Consider the following 11,548-nt stretch of genomic DNA (forward strand, 5'->3'; position numbering starts at 1 on the left):
ACCTGTCATGAATCCGTATACACTCTGGTGACCAGAGTGTATACGGATCCATGACAGGTTGAAACCAGAGTCTGGTGTGTTACTCCATTTCAACCTGTCATGGATCCGTCTACCATACCCTAAAAATGAGAAATTATGAAAAATATAAAAAGAGATACTAACACTAGCATGCAGCATCTAGCTTCATGAGGGGTCCTTCTCTCTTTATATAATGTCCTGTCATATGTGTTGCGTTCGAAACACTATCCTATTTTCAGCCCTACTATTGAGTACCTACTAACCAGTAGGATTTCCCTTCGGACATTCTAAAAAGTAGTTTGGCATACTAAATAGTATGCGATTTCAGACAGGGCTGTGTGTCCGAAATCCCATACTTAACGTACGTGGCCAGTATCATGGTCAGTATCATGGTCAGTATCATGTCAGTATCGTGTCAGTTGCGTTCCAGTTCAAACATGTTGCAATACTGTCCGCCTGACAGAGAGTGGAGACCTGTGCTTTGAGGAGCACACTTTTCTAGTTTTGCATTATGAAACCACTTCCTCAGTTAACAAACCAGCAACCATTTGGGGATCTTCAAACAAGCTTTTATTGCAAATGGATTCATGACAAATATACATATAGACAAGATACGTTGAAATTCAAAAGTTCCATATATGCTGGAATTCAAAAGTTCCAGGTTTATACTGGTTAACTTGTCACAGCTTTGCATTGCTGTCCCTGTTCACACAGGGAAACCAGTGTTCCACACCACAGGCGCTTTAAACTGGGCAGTATTAGTGTCCGTGTATAAGATAAGAAGTAATGATTGATAAAGAACAGAATCATATAAAACATATGTTTAAACTGAAAGCTTAAGACAAACACTCAAAAACACACAGTCACAAAGAAAAAGAGACAAGAACATAGGAATGAAAGTACTAGTGATGTACTGTGGGCCGCCATCAAAATCGTTCACGGATTTGTCACTGTTCAGCAACCACGTGACAACATCAGCATTTGTCTTAAGGGGCAAAAATAGATCACTGGTTTAAAAACATATTTGTGTCACGGACCCCCAGTTTGACTTTCATTAGTCTTTTGTCCCCATTTCAAGTGATTTTGTCCTATAGGAATAAATAATAGTTTTTGCCTAAATGTCACAACCTATAGATTCATGGTGGTGGCATTAATATTGTATGTAATATGTGCTATTGGAATAATTACTCACACTGTACATAATTTGTATTGATTCAAGTTAATGGAATTGTAGTGAAATCAACGCCTCAAATCAAGGACCCCTGGTGGTGGCCTAGATTGCAGGTGCTACTGTAATGATCGAGGTTTATCAGACTGCAGTATGAATCTAAATTCTTCCAATTTAACTTCCACACAATAAAAATCCAGAGTGTCCCTTTAACCCTGTCAGAGTTAAATGAACACTCAGGGTTTTACTGTGCAGGGTGTAACAGAAGATCAACAGTACAATACCGCTTTATGCACAAATATTTACATACATTAACCACTAAAGCCCTCCTTAGTGAAAATAACCGACCAACAAGCGCACAGTGTGTGGCATCGTGATGAGCTGTGAGCTTGTCGATCTGCAAATGTTTGACTATTTTTGTGGTTAACCAAAGTGGTTAATTCTGGACCAGGAAGAGGTTGCTGTTTTTCCCAAGAATCTCAGTGTCATCACTCCTCTAACTGAACAGCATCCATCAACAAACGATCTCTACCTCCTTAATGTCTTCCACTTTCACTTCCTCCATCTTCTCCTCTACTTCCTCCTTCTTCCACTCCGCATCCTGTTCCTTTACCTCCACCTTTCTCCTCGGCCACTCCTCCTCCCCCTGCTCCTCCTCCGCCCCACCTTCCGTTCCTCCCCTCCCTTCCCTCTCCCCGTCCGCCATCGCTTTCCTCCTCCTCCTCCTGTCTCTCACCGCGCAGGGCAGATAGTTTGCCAAAAAGAGGACGGTTGACAGACAGAGGAGAGACAGGATCACTCCCGCCCCCACCTCTAGCTCCCTGTCTCCCAGTCTTTGCACCTCCTCCTCCTCCCTCTCCTTTTCCCGACGGCCTCCTCCTCCTCCTCCTCTCTCCTGGCTCGGGGAGAAGTACACGTCGCTCTCCCCGAGATTCGGCATCAACGCGGCCCGTTCCAGGTCGTTGCGCTGGACAACGACGCCCCGCTTCACGCCGTAATAGTCTTCGGCGGTCGCGTTGTTGCCGGGCTCATCGCCGAAGTTCGACGCGTAAGCGCCGCCGTCCGACTCGACCAACATGTCGGAAAAGTCAAACTCGAAGTCCTCGCTCTCCCCGTCCTCGCTCCCCATTGGCCGGAGGAAGTCGGAGTCCAGGTTGACTCTTATCCAACCGGATCCCCTCGCCAGCCTCCTCGTCGGCCGTCCGGTCTCCTCCCCTTCCCTGCCGCCCCCTTCGGAAATGGAGTTGGAGGTGATCAGCGGGTCGACGCAGGCGCGCACGAGGAGCTCCGCCCGCAGCAAAGGCCCGCCTCCGTCGCCCTGGGCGATGACGTGCTGGACGCGGCCGGGGGTCACCACGACCACGGTCTCGGCCAATGAGGAGAGGCGTAGGGAGAAGGGAAGGCCGTCGAAGGAGGAGAGGAGGGAGGATGTGTCGTCACTGAACTGGAGCCATGTGCTGATGGAGGCTTCCTAGAGAGAGAGAGAGAGAGAGAGCAGAAAGAACAGTGACCCCTGTTTCTTTTATATCGTCTCTGTCAGGTGGAAACCTCATATGTCCAAAACTGTTACTTTTCAGGATTCAAATTCAAAAATAGCAAGAGCAGATCTACAAGCTCAAAACGAGCTTGTGGATCTGCTACTTTTTATACTTTTAAGTGACATTGTAGCAGACGCGTCGCTATAGGTCTCTACTAGGTTGGGGGCTTAGCCCCGCAGGCAACGGGCACATGCACGCGCGCGCAGATTTCGCGGATTTGGGTACTTTTTCCCCCGTTTTTTGTTGGTTTATTTCGGTTTTAGGGTTAGGGGTAGGGTTAGGTTAGGGTGATAGATATATAATTCAAAAAATAAAAATAAAAATAAAAAATAACCTTTTTTATTTTTTTTTATTTTTTTATTGGTGGCTTTGGATAAAACATTGGTGGCTATAGCCACCGAAGCCCCCGCCTAACGACGCCACTGCATTGTAGTATGAAGTTATATACTTCATGGGTTAGGTTTTCTTTCGCATAGGACCCGCAATGTAACAACAAACACAGTCATTCACACAGGGTGTACAGGCAGTCACACAGCTCTAACCTGTCCATATTCGTAGAGGATGTTGTAGGCGGTCACAGTGGTCGTGATGACAGAAGGGTGGGCGGGGCTGGCCTTGATGGACATGCCGAGGCCGCCGACCACCTGCACAGAGAGGTCACCCAGGGTCACAGCTTCAGAGGACACTGTGATGTCACAACTCCCCAGCACCCCGTCCCACTGCTCCGATATGACCTGAGAGAGAGACAGACAGACAGACAGACAGACAGACAGGGGGATCTGTGTCAGTCAATAATAATGTAGGAACACAACCTGACAGAAATCAAAAAGGGTCATACTAGTCTGCCTACTTACACAACAAGATCTCCCTCCACACAGCTGATTCAAATGAATGATCAATGCTTATTATCAAGCGCTGAAGTCAATTAACAAGCACTTTTTAATTCCCATGCAGAGATTCCGGTGTCACAGCAGCAACAGCAGCCAGTATGAAACACAGGACAGGAGCTTAGGCTACAGCTAACGGCAAGTGTCAAGAGCCACTGATCATTAGTTTGAATCAGCTGTGTGGAGCCAGGGAGATCTTGTAGGGAAGTAGGGCAGGCGGACTAATATGACCCTTTCTGATTTCTGTCTTTTATTGACTGACACGGATCACTCAAATTAATTGAGTGACTAACAACAGGAAGTGATGCCCATAATGCATGCAAGGCCTCATGGGACACTGGAAACTCGTAGATACAGTTCAAGCAGAAATCGGCTGGCCCAGCATTGCCGGGGTTATTGCGCTGACAATGCGACGTGTCAATCAGCGTGTTCAGCAGAGTCATAAATCATCACCTACATGCAGCGATGTTCTGCCAGGTCGTAAACCAATCACGGTGCCTTGTTCCCCAAGGACGGCCATCTGAGGGTTCTCCACTCTCAGCCAGCTGTGAAGCAGCTCTGTCACGTCCACAAACCAGTCAGACGAGCCCAGCAGGTGTGTGGTGTCACCCCGAGCATCCTGGGCCGTGAACTGAGTCAGAACCTGGACTGTAGAACGCTGGAATAACGGAGAACAACTGGAGGGAGGGAGGGAGAGAGAGAGAGAGAGGGGGCAGAAAGAACAGTGGCCCATTTTTCTTTTATATCGTCTCTGTCGGTGGAAACCTCATATGTCCAAAACTGTTACTTTTCAGGATTCAAATTCAAAAATAGCAAAAGTAGTAGATCTACAAGCTCGAAATTTGTGGGTCCTTGACATGAAAAAGTTTGAGAACCACTGCTACCTCAATACCTACAGTATATGTATTTATAGTTTGTTGTGTCTGTTGCTCTACTGAGTGGAACAGAATGGAAGCAGCGGCAGACATTCTTATTTGCACCAGTAGACAAGATTTCACCTTTGTAACATCTGGGGCATCACAACATCTGTCTAATCCCTTCTTAAGCATCTGATATTCTAAATCCCACCGCTCCTCCACCCCCTCACACATTCATTTTATGTTCAACTAAAGAAGTTTCATAAAGCTAGAAACACTACTCAACCAAGAGCTGTTTCCTACATTGGACAACTAACTACTTACATGCAAATCTGTATTATGTGACTTTTGTTTTTGTGAATGAAATGTTATTTTGTCCAATCTGTATGGTAGAGTATGTTAATACAAGCTAACTCATACAATTGGGGTGGTTGTATTTGGTCTCCCTGCTCTTATATCGAGACATTTAGATCCTGTTTGACCCAACCTTCCTGTTTCTGGTTTGACACCAATTTTGATCTGAAGGTCAAAGGTCCTGAATTTTCAATTTCAATTTCTCCCCTGAGCAAGCAGGCAGGCTCTATTAGCTCAGTGGTAAAACTAAAATAAATCAGCACTTGTGCAGGAGACCTGGATTCAAATCCAGGGTATAGAACCAGGCTTTAACTGATTTAACTAATCAGTTAGCAGTTTTGATGCAAACAATATGTTGTGAAACTGTGAATGTTTGCACTGTACAGTAAGTGTAAGCAGCAGTGTCAAGAGAATCTGTACTCAGTTGACTTTAAAGGATCATACCCGGTTGTCTGTCATGACAACCCACTGGATTCCATTAATTTGACCATGATGTTTTTGACTAGAACAGTGATTATCAACCTTTTTAATTTCAAGGACCCCCAGTTTGATATGCATTAGGCCACGGACCCCCATTTTATACCATTTAAAGAAACATCTCTGAGACCCCAATACACGCTATGAAATCCTCAGAGTTAATTTAACTCTGAGAGTTACAGATTAGTAACTCCTCAAGGACCCCTGGGAGTCCCCGGGCCCCACTTTGAGAACCACTAGTATAATGGACTCATACCCATTCTCAGTCAAGTGGTTCCAGCCATCTATAGCGTTGAGAATGGGGTCTGACAGGGACACTCGCAGGGGCACCGAGGGAGCCCACACTGACAGACACAAGGACCCACTGAGCATGCCCAGTTGAAACTCCACCCGCACGCAGGTGCTCCCCATCCCTGATTCGCTGCCATCCACAAAGAGGGTGGAGCAATCGCTGGACACCTGTTGCAGAGACAACAGGCACGCGCGCATGCACACACACGCACCCACACACACACACACACACACACACACACACACACACACACACACACACACACACACACACACACACACACACACAGAAAGACACAGTAAATATGATATCACAAATGCGATTAATTATTTTTGTGATCCTTTGCTGTGTCAGAAGTTGCAGTGAATAAGCCACCTGAGAGACACAAGTATACGGACGGATCATATGGAAATGTTTTGTGTCATAGAATTTTTCTTTTTACAATTTTTCTTTTTTACCTTTATTTACCCAGGGGAGGTTGATTCAACACGACTACACGAGTGCTCTTTATCAGCAATGCACTGTTTCTCAATGACACTCGCTGTGTGATTGCTATGATCCCTGAACCTGAGTGTGTGTGCATGTGTGCGTGCGTGTGTTCTACCTTGATAATGTCTTCGTTGGTCGACCGACACCTGACAACAGTGGTGACATCAGACACCTGCCCATCGTGTCCCACGGCCAGCGCGATCACAGGGAGTGACACATGGTCGCCGGTCAAAATGGCCGTGTTTATGATTGTGCTACTCTTAAGAGACAAAGGAAAATAAAAAAAACATCCAATCACATCATCAGTATCAGTATTTTCAGCTGAAATTAGATTGCAGTCAAATATACATACAGTATCTCTTCCCTTGAAATGTCTTGAAAACTAACTGTTGACTCAGGTTTCCAGAAGGTGGCATACCCATTTCCTGTTCCATTTCAGTGTCCAAGCTCCATCTGTCACCATGCTTTCCACATGAAGGAAAACAAATGACTTGAAGAACGATAGCGTTTGAGGAAGTGACCGAGATCGTTCCTGTTCACCAAAAAGAACGAATCACTTTGAACAAATCACTTGGCGAACGTCACAACACTATTATGCCACCTTCTGGTAACCTAGGTCTACAGTTATGCACAGAGCCTATTCCACTCCAAAAATATACCTTTGTAACAGCAGCCATATTGACATGAAATAGTAAAGACAGGCGTTGTTAGTTGTTACCAATTATGCTAATTAAGGTTCCATTCCATTAGTCACTAATGGAATGGAACACTAATGATTAGTGTATCAGAGTCTTTCCAGTGAGCCAACATACACAGCACCCTGACACTGTTTACCTGAATGGTACAGAACCTTAATTAAAGGAGCAACTTCATAAATGTCATCGTAAGAAATGACTTGCCAGCCAATGAATATCAATGAATGGATGGAGATTTATAGTGTGTGAATCAATCAAGGAATGTAGGGGATGAACGAAGGAATAAACTATACCTCTGTGATGGGAGCAATGCCCACAATTTGTCGGTCGGCAAAGGAGAAGGTGCTCACTGCTGCCCCGTGTGGCAAGTGGATGTTATTGCGCCCTGAGTACTCCACCCACCAATTAGCTGTTACTGTCATGGCAACACCGAAACTCCGCCTCAGGCCGTCGACTGAGAGACACGCCACCTGCTGGAGGACAGAGTGACTGCAGAGGGAGGGTGGAGGGAGGGATAGAGCGAGAAGTAAGGATAGATTGAACAATTTACACATTAGCTGTTTGTTTTTTTTTCGATTCATAAATATTCCATTTATAAAACATTAAAGGCATCTTGCATCTGAATGAATCTACTGGCATTCTCTCTGTAAGACAGAGACTTCAAGATATGCTCATTTCTATGTAATTGTGCTTTTCTTTGAACGGTAATACAACTGAGGATTGACTAAGAATGTCATTTAGCCTCCCCTGAGGGATTCCAGGCAACCATATAGGGTTTAAGTAGCTAAGGAAAAATATATTACACTTAAGGCTGTGGTGTATTGTGATCATATCATGACTAGTGGTGAAGTTGGCATGATGCCATCTTTATCAATGATCTGCATAATGATCGATTTTGAAATAGACAAAAACGTAACTAATTCAAAAATAAAAAAATAAAATCTTAGCCATGAATATCGTCCTAATATATCTCTGCTCTCGGGCAGAAACCAGCTATGTCCAAAATATTAACTTTTCAGGAAATGAAAAAGGATACATGTCTTTAAAACAACTGCATCATCAAAGTCGGTATGGTGACTTTATACATTGTCAGATACTTGAATGTGTCCTTATATCATCATCACTTTACCCAAATACAGCTTGACCATTAATGTGGAGATTTTTTTATTTCATCATTCTAATCAATGATGGAAAAAACAACCACCTCCAAGAGTTAGGTGGTTTGACCGACAGTTTTGAGGATCCATGGAGTTAGGAGGTTTAGTCAGAAGCGCTTTTTAAAACTTTCATTGGTTCAATATTTATAAAACCCCCACACACAGAAGTAAAGGGTGTTCAATAGCACTGATTTATAAAAATAAATAAAAAAGTTGAAAAATGGAGATAGCTGGTTTCTGCCCGACAGCGACAATATACTATACCAGTCTGATATATCAGACTATGTCTAGTTGTTGTATTCCTCAACAGCTACTAAACATGACTGTTTCCAACATTAGACTGTGATTGTCGGCTGTTGTTAATAAAAGCATGCAGTTTAACCACATTTTGCATCAACTATGGTGAACTACTGTATGTGTTAACGTACTTCAGAGGGACACGTTTATGACAGATGATGGAGATGATGTCATGCTTGGAGGCCTGGCTTCTCTCCAGAGTCACCGCCCACAGGTCAGAGGTCAACGTTCGCTGGGCCAGCATCGACACCAGGCCCTTCTTCACCTTCAGCCTGTGGATAGGATAACACACACACGCACACACGCACACACACACACACACAGACAACCCTCTTATTGACAGCTAGCCTGCTACAGAACCACGCCATAAAAAGTGTTGAAATTACAAAGTTCCTCTTAGGCGAAAAGTAATGCAAGCAAAGGGACAGGAATGCATGGCTCCATAAAACTGCCACTGCGTCATTCATTACATTTTCAATGTTTTATGAGAGTGGTTCTCAACCTGTGGCCTGGGGCCCACTGGTGGGCCTTGAGGATACTGCAAGTGGGCCCCAAAATAATTGGCAAAACACTAAGATTTTAATGATAATTTTACAATTATTACAAAAAACATCATGGTATTGTTTTTGTTTTAAACCTTGAAAAAAGTATTTCTTTGTGATACCAGTAAATAGGAACTATACTATGTAAGTATAACTATGTTAGTTCCATTGAACACAATCCATTGTTTGACTATTAAAACAAACATGCTTTATTTTACATGCTTATTAAAACATGCTCTGAAAATGCACGCGTCACCCATCTGACCACCTGTATAAGTGGTCAGATGGGAAAAGGTTGAGAAACCAGTGAAACCACTGTTTTATGAGGGTTTTTCGTTTGTTTGTTTGTTTGTTACATTTCCATTTACCTGATGACAACAAACTCAGAGCTGAAGTTGGCTCTGAGGTTGACTGACACGCCAACGGTCTGTCCTGTCCACACCGGGCCCTTATGGTAGCGAATCAGGACGTGGGGATCCAAGATAAGCTCCTCCTCTTCCTGCCCTTTCAGACAGGCTTCTTCCTCTTTGGTCCTATTCCTCTGTTTGTGATTCTTCTTCTCCTCCTCCTCTCTCAGCTTCACCACACCGATGTTGAAGAGCTGCCGCTGGGACTGGGGGAAGTCCTCTATACACCTGGATGGATGAATGGAAAATGGATTGATGGAAGAGGACCATTTCCTGAATTCAGTGGTGTAAAGTAAGTAAGTACATTTACTCAAGTACTGTACTCCACTACAAGTATTTGACAACTCTAGCTACTAGTTACTTTATAGATTTTGATTATTACAAAACACACATTCACTTCAGCCCTATATACATTTCTGCCATTTGAAAATAGACGATCTACAAGCTCTCAATGCGTCGCGATCTCAAGGTGACTGCTTGTAAATGTTTAGGTACATTTTATATATTATTGTTATTATTATTATTAATATTATTATCATACCCCTCTCCTTTCTGTGTGTGTGTCAGAGCCGTATAAGAGAGTTACGACACTAGCGTTGACTCCCATGTAAGAATGGAATGCGAAAGTGGAATGCGAAAGAACTATCTCAATGAGATAGTTCCAATGTTTGGAACTATTAGCCCATGGCAGCCCGCATTGCGGCGAGATCAAAGCGTGACGTTACTCTCTCTTCTACACTCTGGTGTGTGTGTGTGTGTGTGTGTGTGTGTGTGTGTGTGTGTGTGTGTGTGTGTGTGTGTGTGTGTGTGTGTGTGTGTGTGTGTGTGTGTGTGTGTGTGTGTGTCCATGTGTGTGTGTCCATGGGGACCATTAGCAAACCATGACCTTGAAAAATGGGATAAACACCAAACCGAGACCCTACACACAGAATTCTGCAAATCCATTCTCCGTACCCAGCGAAGAACACCAAATAATGCATGCAGGGCAGAATTAGGACGATACCCACTCATAATCAAAATAAAAAAGAGAGCACTTAAGTTCTACAACCACCTAAAAGAAAGCGACCTAGATGCACTCCATAACAAAGCACTCACACACAGCGAAACTCTAGAGAGATGCCCCCTCAGCCAGCTGGCCATGGAACTCCGGGCACAAACACAAACAGAGCCACGAGATAGAAAACCCATCGGACCAAACAAAATTATAAAACAGCAAAAGGAAAACTACCTGACACATTGGAAAGAAGCAACACAAAAGCAGAGTAAACTAGAATGCTATCTGGCCCTAAACAGAGAATACGCAGTGGCAGAATACCTGAGCACCGTGACCGACCCAAAACAAAGAAAAATCTTAACTAGGTACAGATTCAGTGAGCACAGTCTTGCGATCGAGAAAGGTCGTCACAGGCAGACCTGTATCCCGAGAGAAGACAGACTATGCACCCACTGCACACAAAAGGAAGTGGAAACCGAGCTACACTTCCTAACCGTCTGTCCATTGTACCAAGACATCAGAGACACATACTTCCCACAGATTACAACCACACACAGAGATTTTGAAAACATGACCAATGACAAAAAAAACTCCCATATCTGCTGGGCGAAGTACAACAATGTGCAAACACAGCAGCAAGATTTGTGAGTTGCTGTGATAGGAGAAGGATATCAAACGGAACACAATCACCCTAAAGACTAATCATTGTGTATATTCCTGCACTATACCTGCACCCAGTGATCTTGGTACATAGAAATTGATCTATTGAAGATTCTGACTTTCAAATGTACATTTCTTTGTTTTGATTGTATTGCTGTATTGCTGTATTGTGCTTTTTGCTTTGGCAATGTAAACGTATGTTTTCTCATGCCAATAAAGCCCTTTGAATTGAATTGAATTGTGTGTCTGACAGACAGACAGACAGACAGACAGACAGACAGACAGACAGACAGACAGACAGACAGACAGACAGACAGACAGACAGACAGACAGATAATGCTTGACTTAAGTGTATATGAGCCAAATGGCCAGTGAACTGAACTACCTGGGTGATGCTGGTTTCAGGTTGGACACGGGGCCAAAGGAGGAGTAGTACAGCTGGATGTGGCTCCCCATGGGGCCACGCATGTTCCTGAGGGCCCCTGCTGCTGCACCCGCAAGACCAGGCTGGTGTCTGGACACAAGAACAAATCAATGCATGAAATACATTTCTCGTATGGATCATACAAATGCCTGAAGACCACCACACCACTGCTATAGTAGTCCAGCTGCTTTCCTCCATTCTAACATGATAAGTTAGAGCTCCATTACATTATTGGCTCGATGATGTCATACCATCTGTTTCAAGTTGGCTACGTGACGTTCTACAACTACTC

At 44.1% G+C, this 11,548-nt stretch overlaps 1 protein-coding gene across 1 annotated transcript in view; it reads right to left on the reverse strand.

Annotated features, from left to right (window-relative positions):
• Positions 1-1,700: 1,700 nt before the first annotated feature.
• The window catches only part of tmem132a (transmembrane protein 132A), a gene marked incomplete at both ends in the record, with an annotated part of 15,039 nt that continues 5,191 nt past the window's right edge, over positions 1,701-11,548 (reverse strand). The window contains 9 exons of the mRNA XM_084069906.1: positions 1,701-2,657; positions 3,267-3,458; positions 4,069-4,288; positions 5,556-5,758; positions 6,196-6,339; positions 7,069-7,264; positions 8,361-8,501; positions 9,140-9,406; positions 11,218-11,346. Of these exons, the coding sequence (XP_083926032.1) occupies positions 1,701-2,657; positions 3,267-3,458; positions 4,069-4,288; positions 5,556-5,758; positions 6,196-6,339; positions 7,069-7,264; positions 8,361-8,501; positions 9,140-9,406; positions 11,218-11,346 (2,449 nt within the window). The remainder of the gene's footprint in view (positions 2,658-3,266; positions 3,459-4,068; positions 4,289-5,555; positions 5,759-6,195; positions 6,340-7,068; positions 7,265-8,360; positions 8,502-9,139; positions 9,407-11,217; positions 11,347-11,548) is intronic.

Source organism: Gymnoscopelus microlampas, assembly GCF_963454915.1.
Source record: "Gymnoscopelus microlampas genome assembly, chromosome: 2".
Taxonomy (NCBI): domain Eukaryota; kingdom Metazoa; phylum Chordata; class Actinopteri; order Myctophiformes; family Myctophidae; genus Gymnoscopelus; species Gymnoscopelus microlampas.